Source organism: Sinocyclocheilus rhinocerous, unplaced genomic scaffold (genome assembly GCF_001515625.1).
Source record: "Sinocyclocheilus rhinocerous isolate Xijiao unplaced genomic scaffold, SAMN03320098_v1.1 scaffold1482, whole genome shotgun sequence".
NCBI lineage: Eukaryota > Metazoa > Chordata > Actinopteri > Cypriniformes > Cyprinidae > Sinocyclocheilus > Sinocyclocheilus rhinocerous.
Genome location: NW_015624221.1, coordinates 876,154 through 893,361, shown reverse-complemented (window position 1 = coordinate 893,361; position 17,208 = coordinate 876,154). Strand labels below are relative to the sequence as shown.

At 34.5% G+C, this 17,208-nt stretch overlaps 1 protein-coding gene and 1 pseudogene across 2 annotated transcripts; one reads left to right on the top strand and one right to left on the bottom strand.

Annotated features, from left to right (window-relative positions):
* The window catches only part of LOC107739702 (actin-related protein 2/3 complex subunit 2-like), a 15,714-nt pseudogene extending 11,453 nt beyond the window's left edge, over window positions 1-4,261 (top strand).
* Window positions 4,262-5,529: 1,268 nt separating this feature from the next.
* Window positions 5,530-15,375, bottom strand: LOC107739632 (keratin, type I cytoskeletal 18-like). Of its 2 annotated transcripts, XM_016551808.1 has the most exons (10): window positions 14,961-15,375; window positions 13,802-13,884; window positions 13,441-13,597; window positions 12,053-12,217; window positions 11,605-11,730; window positions 10,213-10,451; window positions 8,761-8,795; window positions 7,033-7,376; window positions 6,574-6,672; window positions 5,530-6,507 (listed from the first exon to the last, which is right to left on the bottom strand). In XM_016551808.1, exons 1-10 carry the CDS (start codon window positions 15,309-15,311, stop codon window positions 6,337-6,339), a joined length of 1,770 nt encoding a protein of 589 aa, XP_016407294.1. In that variant the 5' UTR covers window positions 15,312-15,375; the 3' UTR covers window positions 5,530-6,336. The 2 variants fall into 2 exon arrangements, with proteins under 2 accessions (XP_016407294.1, XP_016407285.1); XM_016551799.1 differs by having other exon boundaries at window positions 5,530-6,672.
* Window positions 15,376-17,208: the final 1,833 nt, after the last annotated feature.

Below are 17,208 nucleotides of genomic sequence, written 5' to 3'. Positions count from 1 at the left end.
AGCTAGAAACAAGTCAAAATAGTAAGGAACAAAAGGGATGAGTATAATAATGATTCTAACATAACACTAAGCCAAACACCATAAAAAATACATGTGTATGTACAACCACACACGCATACATACGTGTGTGTGTATATATATATATATATATATATTTTACTACTACAACAAAATTTAATTTTAAGTTTTTAGTTAACTAAAAAGTATTTTGTAAATATATTATGTATAATAAAATTCTGTCAGTGCACTAGGGCAAATATATATATATTGCATTGCGACTGACCCGATCAGCATATTTGTGTTTGTGCACAGGGGAGCGTCAAAAATTTCTACTTACAACGTGTTTTTGCAGCGTTGAGTAATGTATCACAGACATATCTGTTGATTCCTTAAACACAATGTTAATCAGAATCCTGCACAGCAGCTGTAGTGATGCGCTGACTTTACTGATTAGCGATTGGCTCTTTTATTCAGAAGGCGGGGCTTCTTTCAATCGAGCGGCCATATTGAGTGTTGTCAATCATCTTGTCACAGTTAACATCCTCCACATTTAATTTCATTTAACTTCCTACCGTATTGGAGAGAAAAGTAGCAGCACCTACTGGCAGTTTTTGCACTTTTGTGTTCTTCTGTGCCACCTCTGTAGTACGAATTAATTTTGTTAATACTAATTTCATTTGATTGGTAACATTCTACTTGTTCTTATTCTATTGTTTTAATTAGAAATGTAAAAATAAAAAGCTTATAAATATACATTTTTGAATTTGACATAAAAGATGACATACTTTTGATAAAGTTAGAAAAATGCCATTAAAAGTGCTCCTAAAAAGAAAAGTAAGCGTAGAGCCCTGTAATACTGTTAAATATTGAAAGTGATGGTTTTCTATTTTAATATACTTTCAAATATAATTTATTCCTGTGATTCAAATCTGAATTTTCATCATAGCTACAAGCCACTTTTGTGTTCTTCTGTGCCACCTCTGTAGTACGAATTAATTTTGTTAATACTAATTTCATTTGATTGGTAACATTCTACTTGTTCTTATTCTATTGTTTTAATTAGAAATGTAAAAATAAAAAGCTTATAAATTTTTCTTCTTTTTTTTAATAAATTAATACTTTTATTAAGCAAGGATGTGTTAAATTGATAAAAAGTGATGGTAAAGACATGTTTGAAAAGATTTCTGTTTTCAGTAAATGCTGTACTTTTTATTAATCAAAGAATCCTGAATTATTGACAAAAAAAATATTAAGCAGCACAATGTCAGAAATCATTCTAATATGCTGATTTATTATTAATGCACACTACTGTTCAAAGGTTTGCGGTCAGTATTTTTTTTTCTTCTTTTTTTTAATAAATTAATACTTTTATTAAGCAAGGATGTGTTAAATTGATAAAAAGTGATAATAAAGACTTATATTGTTAGAAACTGTTTTCAACATGATGACAATAAAAAAAATGTTACTTGAGCACCAAATTTTTACAGCTTTGATCACAGAAATAAATTACATTTTATATATTAAAATAGAAAACCATTATTATTTTAAATTGTAATAATATTTCACAATATTACTGTTTTTTCTTGTCTTCTACGTCTTGATGAGCATAAGAGACTTCTTTAAAAAATCATCACTGATGATCTTACTGATCCCAAACTTTATATATATGTTACCCAAATGTGTCACAATTACAGTGAATGTCTTATTATATTTCAAATAAAAATACTGAAATCATTTCCCAACAGTGCTGTTTCCTCGACACACCAACGCCAACACCAGAGACAACACCATCAACCTCATCCACACCTTCCGGGACTATCTGCACTACCACATAAAGTGCTCCAAGGTGAGAAACGCCTCTTTGCCCAACGCCACTCTTCAAACGAGACCCTCGAGTTTGTAAGAAGCTTAGTAATGTGCTTCTCAGTTTGCATACTTGTCATTCAACCATTCGGCCCTTTGTATGGCCTGATGAAACCAATTTGTCAGCGTGAAGAAAACTGCTCTATTCTTGGGAATGTAGGCGTTTTCCACTCTCACAGATGTGTTTTCTCTGGTTTTAGGCTTACATCCACACTCGCATGAGGGCCAAGACCTCGGACTTCCTGAAGGTGCTCAACAGAGCTCGCCCGGACGCTGAGAAGAAAGAGATGAAAACTATTTCGTAAGTGCTGTTTCACAATCAGTAGTGTTTCACACGTTATATGAAACCGCACAGAGTTATCCAAGTCTTAAAATCTTTTTCTCATGGGCTTTTTTTCCAGTAGAGGTGGTTGATTTGTGCTGATGTTGGTGCATATCTCTGGGTTTTATTTAACACCAGTGGCATGTGCTTGCAAAAGATTACTTTGTGATAGTGTGTGTTTGAATCTTCATTGATTACGCTGAGGCGTTGCACCATCCACTGATCATATCAGAGCAGATTACCATGTACTTTTCAAATATACTTTAGTTGGTTGCGGTTTGAGCTTGTTTAAACTGAAACGTGGCCAAGTGCTGCAGATACGTCTTCTCTGGAATCAAAGGCCATTTTTTCTGCTAGATTAGAAATTGATTTTTATCAATAGCGTAGAAACTTTTCGAAATATACCTAACGTGAGTTCTGATGAATTACTTTTCGTAAATGTCAGTGTGCTTTTAACTTGGAAAAAAAAAAACAGTTTTAACAATGAGCGACCGTTTTTACTTTATATTTTAACATTTATTAATATAGGTTAATATTTATTTCAAATAATGTTCATTGTTAATTCATGTTTGTTCATGATACATTAGCTAATGGGAATTTATACAGCTTCAGATGTTACAAATATATAATAGAAATGGTAACACTTAAAAAAAAAGGTTCCATTAGGTGACATTAGTTAACTAACAATGAACAATGCGTTTGTTACAGTATTTAATCATCTTTGTTAGTGTTATTAATAAAAACGTGGCCAAGTGCTGCAGATACGTCTTCTCTGGAATCAAAGGCCATTTTTTCTGCTAGATTAGAAATTGATTTTTATCAATAGCGTAGAAACTTTTCGAAATATACCTAACGTGAGTTCTGATGAATTACTTTTCGTAAATGTCAGTGTGCTTTTAACTTGGAAAAAAAAAAACAGTTTTAACAATGAGCGACCGTTTTTACTTTATATTTTAACATTTATTAATATAGGTTAATATTTATTTCAAATAATGTTCATTGTTAATTCATGTTTGTTCATGATACATTAGCTAATGGGAATTTATACAGCTTCAGATGTTACAAATATATAATAGAAATGGTAACACTTTAAAAAAAGGTTCCATTAGGTGACATTAGTTAACTAACAATGAACAATGCGTTTGTTACAGTATTTAATCATCTTTGTTAGTGTTATTAATAAAAATACAACTATTCATTGCTAGTTTAATGTCAGCAAAGGTCCGTTAAATAATATGAACATATACAACTTTTGATTGTACTAATAAAAACGTATTAGTAAATGTTGAAATTAACATTAAGGTTAATAAATGCTTTAGAAGTATTTTGTCATGTTAACAAATGGAACCTTATTGTAAAGTGTTATTGTAGAAATGAACATTCATTGTTAGTTTATGATACCTAATGAATTAACTAATATTAACGAATCTTTTCGTAAAATGTGTTACTGATTTCTGACTTCTGATTTAAGTGTTACAGATTTATGCTTAACTATAAATCCTTAAGAATCAATGATTGTAATTCAGAGACAGTGATATATTTTTCGAATCTTATTTTTATTGTTATATTGTTTTGGTTATATATATATATATGTGTGCACTTTGACATTTTCTTGGTATCATGTGTCTCATGTGTCTTGCAATATTGAGTATATAGCTATATTTATTCCACTGTTTTGACCTGTGAATATGAATGTAACCCTCACATGATCTGTCCAGGGGCAAGACCTTCTCCCGTTAAGGACATGATGTGCAATCACGAGACCAACATCTGTGGACTCCATCGTACACCTCTGGCCAGTGATGTCGATCCTCCACCTGTAAATTGCACCTCAACAGGGAGACGAATATATTTCTCGCTTTGCATTTATAGGATAAATGTTATTTGTATGTCGGATAAACGTTTTTTTTTTGATACGCTCTTATGTTTCATTGCGTAGCTCTGTTGTCTGACAGTGTTTTATTGACTTTAGTCATGCAGTATTTTCCCTTTCCTCTTGCCTTCTTTGTTTGCGCCAAATGCATCAATATTGGACATCCTGAATCGGTCATGAATAAACCCGTCTTCTATATAAGAGATTCTTTCTGTTATTTGGGGTAAAATGACTGTATGCATGCAAAAGTTTAGGGTCGGTAAGATTATTTTAATGTTTTTGAAAGAAGTCTCTTATGCTCACCAAGGCTGCATTTATTTAAACAAAAATATGGTGAAATGTCATTACAATTCAAAATAACTCTTTAATATATTTTATTACGTAATTTATTCATTTGATGCAAAGCTGAATTTTCAGCATCATTGATACAGTCTTCTGTGTCACATGATCCTAAATCATTCTAATATGCTCAAGAAACATCTTATTATTATCAGTGTTGAAAACGGTTGTGCTATTTCATATTTTTGTGGAAATCATGATCCATTTTTTTTTTGTTCAGGGGCCAGTTGCATATAAGGTTTAGACTAGTCTTACAAGTTATTTTTTTTCTTTAAAACTGGTCATTTTTTAAATTCAGTTACATAAAAGCATACATTAGTCTAACTTGAATCCCAAAATAAGACTGATTACCCCTTGGCTAACAGCTAGTTGGTCAAACTCATACTTAAGACATTGTCTTAACATAGAGGCTAAGTTTATGCAACTGCCCCCTGCATTCTTTGATGAATAGAAATCTTTTGCAATATTATAAATGTCTTGCTGTCACTTTTGGTGCTGAATGTATCATTTTCTTTCAAAAACAAAAGTTCTTACGGACCCCAAACTTCCGATTGGTAATTTACATTCTAAAATAACAACACTAGCCAAGGAAATTAAGCTCATACATGTTTTATTGTGGTACAGGAGATTGATAAAATAGTCATGGTCATCACAAAGAAAAATTGAGCAAAATTGAGCAATAAGAAGGACAGAAAGACGAACCACTAATGCTGTAAGATTAGGATGAGACGTAGCAGTACAAAGTCACTCGTTCTCCTTCATCATATCTTGAGAAGCTTCCCTCATCCTCATCACGTTCAACAGGTTACTTCTCTTTCCTCCACTAACTCATCTTCCTCTACATCGGTTGTTCTACATCTGTTGGCGCCCCCAGAAAGTTTTAATAGGGGAGCCAGAGGAGGCCACAGCAAATCTTGGAATGGCACACCAAAAAAAAAATTTAATAAAAGGAATTTAGTGTAATGTGTGTTATACTTATTTACCTTTGTTTCTGGTTAATGTAACAATATCATTTTAATTAGCAATTAATTACTCTTTAAATAGTGTAGTTATTTTCCTTAAAATAATTAAATCAAACAAAAGGACGATATTTAGTTTAACCTTTGCCGGCGGCCTCAGATTATTATTGTTTCACAGCACGCTTAAACATCACAATCTTACTTGATCTGGACAAACCGTGTATCATTAGAAAGATTAAAGACTCCAGCTTCGATATTTGACCACTGTATGATAAAAATCGGTTGCAGTGAAAGGCATTTCTTTAATTTATGCCAGGATTGCTAAATAATAATAATGTATGGTATTTTGAATAGAATAAAAAAAAGCATTCATATTCAGTCTAGTCTGCTGCGGTTTATTTGTGTTCACAGATTTACTGAACAGCATCATTAAGGGCTTATAGACCAAAAGTGCGCATACTTGGGAGCAAAATTTATATATTTACACGTTTACTTCATATTCCTTCAGACAGAATCATCATTTCTATTCATTTTCCACTGATTTACACAATCTGATGAGCATTAGCTACTCCCAGCGTTGTCTCAGTATGTTTTCTCTTCCGCAATAGCTGTTCTGACTCCGATGAAGCTCATTCGCTGTCACTCATAATACGCGTTCATAACCCGATGATGTGCTTCCCTTACACTTCCGCGTTGTGTTCTGTCCACAGCAAACCCAGAGAAACGTTTCTACACAAGAACATTAAGCTAATAAACACACGATTACCATAGTATATAACTGGTATGTGATTTTCATGAGCTTTGGGTTATTTTCATAACAATAAAGAATGTTTAGAAGGGCAGTGAAACAGCTACTCTGGTGGCGCCAATCTACAATCTTCTTTCGTGGCTGCAGCGGGTGCTGCATTTTATTTTCGTTCACTTCGTGAACTATTGTGAATTTACATTATGCATTTAAATTAATAGTACCCACTGCAAAATTATTCTAGGGGTGGCCACAGGGGGGGCCAGAGTTTATGGCCACCCCTTGGGGGCGCCCCTGCCTTCGCTAACTCCAGTTCTTCCAACTCCTCTTTCTCATCTAGCAACTTTTCCATCTCTAACCCCAGTTGTTCTGCCAACTCCTCTTGCTCATCTTTCAACTTTTCCATCTCTAAATCCAGTTGTTCTCCCCAATCCTGTAGCTCATCTTTCTCCTTTTCCATCGCTAACTCCATCTCTAACCCCAGTTGTTCTGCCAACTCCTCTTGCTCATCTTTCGCCTTTTCCATCTCTAACCCCAGTTGTTCTCCAAACTCCTCTTGCTCTTCTTTCTCCTTTTCCATCGCTAACTCCAACTCTAACCCCATTTGTTCTGCCAACTCCTCTTGCTCATCTTTCGCCTTTTCCATCGCCAACTCCAGTTGTTCTCCAAACTCCTCTTGCTCTTCTTTCTCCTTTTCCATCGCTAACTCCATCGCTAACCCCAGTTGTTCTGCCAACTCCTCTTGCTCTTCTTTCACCTTTTCCATCTCTAACCCCATTTGTTCTGCCAACTCCTCTTGCTCATCTTTCGCCTTTTCCATCGCCAACTCCAGTTGTTCTCCAAACTCCTCTTGCTCTTCTTTCTCCTTTTCCATCGCTAACTCCATCGCTAACCCCAGTTGTTCTGCCAACTCCTCTTGCTCTTCTTTCACCTTTTCCATCTCTAACCCCAGTTGTTCTGCCAACTCCTCTTGCTCATCTTTCGCCTTTTCCATCTCTAAATCCAGTTGTTCTCCCCAATCCTGTAGCTCATCTTTCTTCTTTTCCATCGCTAACTCCATCTCTAACCCCAGTTGTTCTGCCAACTCCTCTTGCTCTTCTTTCGCCTTTTCCATCGCTAAATCCATTTGTTCTGTCAACTCCTCTTCCTCTCCAAAAACGTGGTTGTTGTGATTAGTAGGATTTTGCTCAAGTTCGCTCTGAGAGACCACTTCTCCGTCCACTATTTCTTGCGTGATGATGATGGCTTTCTTAAGTCCGACGGAAGGCGGAGGAGCTGGAGACAGAAAGCTGGAGGTTAGAGTCAGCCTTTAGTAATTCATTAAGACATTTACAGACGTCCCACCTCTCCAGGAATGTCCGGGAGTCTCCAGCATAACCATAGCGGCTCCCAGCTGCCCGCAAATTCTAAACAATATCGAGTGTGTGAGAGAGAATCCCTATTTCCACATGGTATTAAGATGCGTTTTCGGTCATCTGATAACAACTGTTCAGCCAAGACACATTTTAACCTAGTATTACCTACATATTTTTATCGTTTTTACCTCTTATTATAATGTGTTTTCCTGATATTATCAATGCGTCGCCGGACTTCTTGCGTTCAGATATCCAGTTATTTCGTGAGACTACACTGGATCACTTTCACTTTCGTTTCACGAATACTAATGAATGAACAAACGGGTGTTTGTTCTCCGGGGCTATTTCCTGGAAATGGGTTTTGGCAGGGTGGGATGTCTGCACTTATGTAGCATACAAAAACAAGTTAGACTTTTTTTTTTTAAACATTAGAAGCTCTTACAAGCAAACAAATAATCAAAGTTCAACACTGCTGCGTATATTAGTTGAGAAAGCAACATTTTAATAGGCTAGTAAACATTACTTGGGTCATTCTATGAATCAGATGCCTGTTGCATTTTGAGAAGGTAATTTTGCAAGTGAGTTTTTGTAAAAGATTTTTAAAATGATGTGTTTCAATACGTTGCGTCGCTCCATCTCAAGCAAAATTAACAAAACATTACTTGGGTCATTCTATGAATCAGATGCCTGTTGCATTTTGAGAAGGTAATTTTGCAAGTGAGTTTTTGTAAAAGATTTTTAAAATGATGTATTTTCAATACGTTGCGTCGCTCCATCTCAAGCAAAATTAACAATTTATAATATATTCATAGATATATTTAGAATATGACAAGATATAATTATGTCTTCAGAACAGTAACAGGGTGAAGTTTTACAGTTTAATTTGACAATACAAGGTCATGAAGGTCCTTCTTTGAGAATTTAATGGTGATATTTCTAGAAATATCCACTTTTTCACTTATTAATTTTATTATATATACATGCTAATAGAGACTAAGGTGGCTAAAAAGGGCACACAAATAGCACCTGTTTTGTAGAATGACCCTTTTGTTTCTTCAACAGGTTGTAAAGATGATTGTCTTCAAACATATTTGCATGAGGTTAGCAGTGAGAAACATAAACAGCGTGAGTGATGTGAGTGTATTTGGCCAGCGAGGGCTCGGGCAGCACTGTTTACTCGTCTTTGTTAGACCATAGAGCAGTGAGTGATGATTAGTATGAAGACAAGCTTGATGCGGGTTAGGCAAGCATTGTTTGTTAACTCATACTGACGATGCCTAAAATCTACACGTCACGGCACTCACCTGCATACAATGACTGCTCTAAAGAAAATTCCTCTCTGTGGAGGGAAGAGAAAACATGAGAGAATGGCACAAAGGGAGGTATTTGATGGGAAAAGATTCAACTAAATGTTCAAGAGTGGGGTGGATCGACATTAAGAAGGGTTCACTGAAAAACCCACACTGAGTGATCGCTTTTCTGCATATATAAGGGGGGAAAGTTTTTAAGTGGTGTCTATTTTAAAGGACAGATGCTTGCTGGGACATGTTTCTCACAAGCCTGTAGGGAAAGAGTTTGTGCTGTGTGTTTGTTACTATAGAGTGACTTCACCATGGAAAGATGAGCTTTGTGCACGCTAGATTTGCATGCTTTTTTTTTCCGGAGAAGAAATAAATGCATACAGGTTTGGAACAACATGATAGTGCAACAAAGATGCACAAACATGCTTTTTGTATTTGTTCTGAACTGGACCAAAACATTTGAACAAACAGCAGTATTTAACTGCATATACTAAAACATTTTCAGAGAAAGTTAAGATTTGCAATTTTAGAAACAAATCATCAAATCAGTGTTTTGAAGAATTTTATTAAAGGAATAGTTCAACCAGAAATGAAAATGTGCTAAAACTTTACTCATCCTCAGGCCATCCACGATGCAGACGAGTTTTTTTCTTCATCAGAACAGATTTGGAGAAATGTACATCACTTGCTCACCAATGGATCCTCTGCAGTGAAAACAGTCCAAAACAGTTCTAAACAAATGTTTTTCACTGCAGGAGGCATTATGGATTATGGACTTGTATTTTGGCCAGAAGCACCAATTTAAAGTTACAATGTCTTGGATTTGTTTCTAACAAACATGCAGTTTTTCACTTCACAAGACGTTAACTGATGGACTGGACTGGTGTGGATTACTTGTGGATTATTGTGATGTTTTTATCAGCTGTTTGGACTCTCATTCTGACGGCACCCATTCACTGCAGAGGATCCATTGCTGAGCAAGTGATGTAATGCTACATTTCTCCAAATCTGTTCCCATGAAGAAACAAACTCATCTACATCTTGAATGGCCTGAGGGTGAGTACATTCTCAGGAAATTTTCATTTTTGGGTGAACTATTCCTTTAAAATAGACAGCGTGATCTGATACATGAAATGAATCGAACTAACCAACTTGAATGGTATTTTTGCTACATTGTTTAAGTCAACATTGAAAATGCATGTATTTTTTCCAATAATTTTATATGACTTGCAAAATTGTGTTGAATACATTGTGAATCTTTGATATATTACCCAGTCCTAATTTGAATCTTTATAAGGGCTTTTATGGGATTTGGCTTCAGTCTAAAAAAAAAAAAAAAACGGATTCAGCTGATTAAGGACTTGAGGCGATTAAGTATCAATGATGATTCTGGCATTGAGCTGGAATATCCATTTTTTGATCACTGTTCACGAACTCATGTCTCCTTCATCTTACCTATTTTTGTCCCCCTTGTCGTCAACAACACCCTCCAGGAGGCGGTGATAGGTGGCAATCTCTGCCTCCAGTTTGGACTTGATGTTGAGCAGGGCATCGTACTCGGCCGCCTGACGCTCCACCTGCGCGCGCACCTGTCCCAGCTCTCCCTCCAGCTGCAGGATTCGAGAGTTGTACCCATTGACTTCGTGTGCGTAACGTGCCTCTGTTTCATGCAGAGAATCTTCGAGTGACCGAATCTGCAGATCACCAAGCAGAATAAAAAAATTTATGTTTCTTATGATCTTACTTTTTAAAATTTATTTTTAAAAGTTTTTATAACTTTTTTAAATAAAGGCCTCTGTGTAAATGCTTTAAATTGAAAAACATAATTTTTTATTTTTAAATGTTTAAAACATTTATTATATTTAATTAATTGTATTATTTTTTATTATATTGTTTAATTTCATTATTTTTGTTTCACAACAAGTTTGTCTTGAATATATTGAAAAAGATTCACAATATATTAAAGGCAATTTGTGCTAGCGAAACAAAAATAATGAAATAAAAAAATATGAAAAATACAATTAATACAGTATAATAAATGTAATACAAAAAAATAAGAATATAATATTCCAGCTCTATGCCAGACTCATCCTTGTCACTTAATTGCCTCAAATCCTTACAGATTTTTATTTTTATATATATATATATATATATAGAAGACTTTCATAGAAGACTTTCAGGTTTCAGGCTTTTTTTTGGCGATTATTTCTGTGCAGAAATGTGCTTCAGTTAAGTCCAAAAAAATTATCATGACAATACAATCTCAGCAAACCATTATATAAAAAACGCTTTTGTTTTCCCATGGTAAAAAAAAAACACTTGGGTGCACAGGAATAATGTGTAGGACAGGCATGAAATGTTCGAGCGATTGAATCTGCTAGACACCAAGTAGAATAAAGGAAAGTCTGGAAACATTTCAATGAATTAATGTTTCTTTTATTTTTATTTTGTAATTTTGTTTTCATTTGTGCTATTTATAAATGACCATTATTCTAAAATGTGGGAAATAGTAATAAAGAATGAGTAGGTGTGTCAAACCTCTTGACTTTCAGCAATTATTTCTTTGCAGAAATGTGCTTTAGAAATGATCTTGACGAAAAAAAAAAAAATCTAGACAAACCACCATATAAAAACAACTTCTGTTTTCCCATGGTTTAAAAAAAAAACACTTGGGTGCACAGGAATAATGTGTAAATTCCGATGACATGCATGCACAGAGACAGGTATCGAACATTTCGTGCAATCTCATTTCATTATCATTTAATTGATGGACATGTCTGCCAGGTGAGAGTGCTGACTGTGTGGAACGCTGAGTGATTTGTCAAGTGGATAATTTGTGTACCGTACCATATTGTGCAGAGCCTGCAGGTCAATTTCTAGAGATTGTTTCTGCCTGCGCAGCTCGTTCAGCTCTGTCTTTCCTGCCTGCAGAGCTTCAGTGTTCAGTGTCACCTCAGCTGTCATGTTGTCAAACTGGATAGAGAGGAACAAAGAGAACAAGGTGTTCAGGTCACATGACAATATAGTGCCGCTTTATAATTACGCACAAAGCTCTTTTAAATTAAAAGGCACTTTCCACTTTCCCATAGGGTACAAAATAGGGTCACAACTCACAAAAGTAAAAAAATGAAAGATGGTGCTTAACCTAATTCCTTAGGAGGGTGCAATTATTATAAGAGCTGTTTTTAATGTATTTTAGAAGCACTATATATATATATATATATATATATATGAAAGTGCCAACAATTTTGGAAAAACAGAAGGAGACAATAAATGAATGCAAAATATGACTGACTTTGTTTTGATACCAGGCTTCGGTTTCCTCGTGGCTCTTCTGCGCGGCTCGCTCGTACTGCGTGCGGATGTTATTCATGGCCTCATTGAGGTCTGCGTTGTTTTTAGTCTCCATTTGCACATTGACTTGAGAGTCGCTGATCTGGCTCTTCACATTGGCGACATCCTGTGAAATAAAATGATACATGAATTTAGTTATATGGATTTTAAAGGCGGGATCTGGCAACAGAGCTGAGTTTGTTTAACACTTGCCCTGGCCTAAAGCATTGAAAACCAGGTAGGTCGGGTGGAAAGATCTGTTAACAGTTGCTCAAATAATGATTTTATGGTGACCACCCACTTTTTTAGCAGGTCTTAGTTTGGAGTATTTTGCCCATATTTCCCCCCCATATTTAAAATAAAATAAAATAAATTTCACCAAATAAATAAATTAGAGCTTCAATAAAGAGTTATTGGAACAAACCACATGAATCTGTCCATTGAAGCCATTGATTATATATAAATAACATAAATGCACTTTAAGTTAATTAAATATTAATATTAAAATTATTTAAATTTTAAGATAATTAATGAATATATTTAGTTTTTCAAGTATTTTAACATTAAAATATTAATTAAATTAAACTAACATTTAAATTATTATTATAACCAAGTATTTTAAAATTAAAATAAATTAAATATTGATTTAATTAAATTAATATAAATCAAATGAATTTTTAAAATTATTTTAATAATAACATTTAAATATATCATATATTATTAATGATCATATTCATATTTAGCTTAATTAATGTTAAATTAATATTAATTACTAAAATAAATATTTTCATAATGTCTGAGTATTTTAAAAATTAAAATAGTTTAATATTAATTAAATTAATATTCATATTAAATCAACATTCATTCAATTAAATTTATTAAAATATTATTTTAATAATTTCCCAGTATTTTAATGTAAGACATAAAATCATTTTATTATTCATTTAATTCAAGTAATATTAATATGTGATCATATTAACAAAAAAAATAATAAATTAAATTAAAATTGTTGACTTAATCGCATCATCTGCTTAAAGTTGATATCTCGCTAATTTATGATTTCTACGGCACTATACACTCTAAAAAATGCTGGGTTAAATAGCACTGGGTTGTATTTAACCCAACATTTTTTAGAGTGTACAGTAGAATTAATTCGATTTTACTTCCGGGACTGATGTTTGCTTTCGTTGCGCTCTGTTAACTACTAACTGCTGCTGCTTGTGACTAGAAGGCTGTTTGTAGTCCAACAATGAGTCTCATAGAAACACAGATCAAATGAACCACCTACATGAGTACATCTCTTTAGGTTTGAGGTGTTGCTGTTTTAATCAGTGTGTTTAAGGCGTGTACCTCCTCGTGGCTCTTCTTCAGGAACGCCAGCTCTTCTCTCATAGACTCGATCTGGCTCTCCAGCTGCATGCGGCCCATGTAAGTGTCGTCCAGCATCTTGCGGAGTCGTGCCAGATCCTGCTCCACCCCTTGCCGCATGGCCTGCTCCGACTCAAACCTGCCCGGAGCGATTCAGCGAGAGCTTCTTTACATCAGACCACAGGGCGTGTGTCGTATTTACAGCAAACTGTGACACAGCTTAGTTTTATTATATTTGTATTATAGTATATTTATCTTATTATAGTATATTTGTTTAAGATACATTTTCTTAATTTGAGAGTTTTTAACATTTCATCAAGGAATAAATAACCAAATAACTCACTTGACTTTGAAATCATCAGTAGCCAGCCTCGCGTTGTCTATCTGTAAGAAAAGTCTGGCGTTGTCCATAGTCATTTCCTGGAGCTGAGGGGTTGATTCACAAACACACTCCTATCATTGTCTTGCATTTAGGGTTCTCATTACAGCATTTAAGCAAACAGCAGATTTTTGTTATTTTTTACAATTGTCATTACACTTTATGCTGATAAAAAACAGAGGAAAATAGATTATATCATATAAAATAATTTAATAAATGCTAAATAAATACTGCAGTGTATATAGAGTACAGAAGTGTACCTTTTCTTTAAAATTGTTATATCTCTTAAAAGACTATTTTTAAAAATCTATAAACAAAACAACAACAACAACAAAAGGAAAAAATGTAAATGATTTGCATTTTGATAGTCTTGACACATATCCAAATTTTGGTTCCTGTACTAAAAACTAAAAAGTTTTTGTTACCCTTGGCATTTTTAATGCACCCACTTTTCTTTTCTTTTCAATTTAATTTAATTTTTTTTATTAATAATATTTCTTCCATTTGACAATCATTGTTTCTTAATTGCATTTCAATTGTTTTATTGCTGGTTTGTAACCTTAGTGTTTTTCTTTTACTGCTTTTGTCGAGATCACTCATGCTCATCTTGGTTATGAAAAATAGAAATATAATTTTTTTTTTATTGAATCAGTGAATAATTCAATGAATAATTTCCATAAAAAATTTAAAGGTAGTTGCAACATATTATCAGCAAGTTGTTCTTGTCTTTACAAGCTTAAACCACATACACAACCATTCAAAATTAAAACTAAAATTAAATTTCAATAAAAAAAAAAATTTATAATGGATGAGTTGGAGCGGATAGTGAAGAAAAATCGTCAACAAATGTCCAACATAGATGTAAACTTGCATCTCATGCATTTAAAGAAGCTACAGATCTGGAATTTAAAGGGTGAAAACTTTGCAGAAGCTCAAATAGAACATATTTAGCAACTACATAATTCCCAAACTTTCATTTGTGTTATTTCGTGATTATCTATTATTCTAAAATGAGGAAAATAGTCATAGTAAAGAATTAGCAGGTGTGTCCAAACATTTGGTTGTGTGCTTTACGATAAAAAAAGCATGCATGAGTACTTAACAAAACCTTTTATTTGTTCACCTGGTTTCTCAGATCCGCAACGATCTTCTCATAGGCGCTCCAGTCTCTGCCGCTCTCAGCTCCTTTCCTCATCAGAGCCTCTTTGATTTGCTCCTCCAGTTCATTGTTGGAGTCCTCCAGGAGTTGCACTTTTGACAGATACCCCGCCAGAGGGTCATTCAGACCCTTCATGGTCTCTTTTTCATCAGCCGGGGCAAAAGTGCTGCTGTTGATCTGCACGATCGGACGCAGTGTGTTTGCCAGATTCCCTATAGTGGCTGGGGAAATGGCCCCAAACCAACTGCCCCTTGACCCCATGCTACCAGACAGACTTGAGCTGGAGAAACTCCTGGAAGGGCTCTTGAACGACATGGTGCGGATTAGAAGTGCCTTTGAGTGTGCTTGCGAGACGCGGTCTGTTGTTTTACCTGCGGCAGGTAGTGTGAGGGGGGTTTGGGAGCAGCTATATATAGACTCAGTGCTTTCAGCTCTCTACAGTGATTGGTCAGTGTGGGATGTAAGTCTACACCTGCACGGCTCTCATTTGTTTGCAAATTCCCACAGAGGATAAACAAGGATATACTCTCAAACTACACTGAAAAGGGTTTACTTTAAAACAATTTTCACTTAGAAATTGCTAGTATCTTTCGCAAAAAATGACAAAAAACACTCTGAATTAAACATGAGGAAGAAAAACTGATTTAGTATTTTTTTGTAAAACATACTCCAATCTTCTTTGTTTTATTTACAACCTAGAAAAATTATTCCAGGCCACATGCATAACATATTTTTTGTGTGTTGCATGTTGCCACATGCATGAGTTCAATTTGTGTTTTGTCTATTCTATATACTGTATATATACGGTTTATCTCACAGAGCCTGTCAAGAACAAGTCCAGGTTATATTTCAAAGACATTCGATTTTGCTTTACCTTTTGTGACAACATGCCCCGATAGTAATAGCTAATGGGGTAAGTTGTCACATTGGGAACCAAACAGCCTATTATAAGCTGTTTTAAATCAAAATATAAACAGTAAAACAATAAATGGTCAAAAAATATTGAAATGAATACATTTTCGGTTTTAAAATGCTATTTGAAAAGTGCATAGAAGCACACTGTTTATCTCACAAATCCTGTCACATCCATGTCATATTTCACGCTTCACCAGGTCATATTTCACTTTCTCTCTCTCTCTCTCTCTATATATATATATATATACACACAGTATATTTTGGTAAAAAAAAAAGAAATATTTCCACCCTTAAAGTCCCAAATATGATATGGTTCACTGAACACACATTGAGCTTTTGTGACAACATGCCTCAATAGCAATAGCTTATGGGGTAAGTTGTCACTCTGGGAACCAAGGAGTTTATTATAGGCTTTTCATCAAAATATAAATATTTTGAAATAAGGAAACACAAAACAATTAAAGAAACATCAAAAAAAAAAAATGGAGATCACATTTCAATAATTCAGTTCAAATCTGCCTTCATTATATGACTTACTTGTGTCTGAATGTATTCCACTGTGATTTTATTGTTTAATTTTTTTTTATAAAAAAATTAAAATATAATACTTTTTTTTAAATAATAAGCTATTATAAAAATATAATATAATAATATAATATAATAAATTCCAGTTCGTTTTTCGTTTTTGAAAAGTGATTATTATAATCATGGGAAGTGTGGCGTTTTCACGCATGGCCACATGAGGGCAGCAGAGACCGCTTGATATCTGTGCTACTCTCAAGAAAAGTTCTGCAGGAACCACGAAGGGCTGTATTACAACAAACAGCATGCAGGATTCCTGTTGATAAATTTAAGGAACCAGCGGGAATACTTAAATATATTTGCTCTGCCTTCAGATTGGTATTTTACACGCAGTTACACGGGAATCGCTCTTTGGTGTCGGATCTTTTTAAATGAATCGTTTGAACTGGTTCGCAAAAGCGGCCTGAACGATTCGTTCATGATTCATAGTGATTCAGTAGGCTAAAAGCGGTTCTCGAGTCAAAAACTCGAGACATTGAACGGAGAACCGTCTCTTTCCAACAAAGCATTAGAAGTGAATCGAAGATTTTACTGAGGGGACGTTTTATTTATTATGCAACATCGGGATATCAGGGACCACGTGATTTCGTAATTACGCCGTGACGTAAAAGAACCACTGAATCGTTTATTTGAACTGGTTCACCGAAAACAAGAACCGATTCGCGGAAATGAATCAGAATACCGATTTCCGAATTCTCATCTTTCTTGATGTGTT

Bases quoted from the DNA above. Each gene is read 5' to 3' on its own strand.
- LOC107739632 (XM_016551799.1), bottom strand. From the start codon at position 15,311: ATGTCGTTCAAGAGCCCTTCCAGGAGTTTCTCCAGCTCAAGTCTGTCT. The intron at 13,885-14,960 runs GTGAACAAATAA...TCAACCCCTCAG, and splicing joins TTGCGGATCTGAGAAACCAG to CTCCAGGAAATGACTATGGA. The intron at 11,731-12,052 runs GTCAGTCATATT...CTCTCTATCCAG, and splicing joins AAGCCTGGTATCAAAACAAA to TTTGACAACATGACAGCTGA.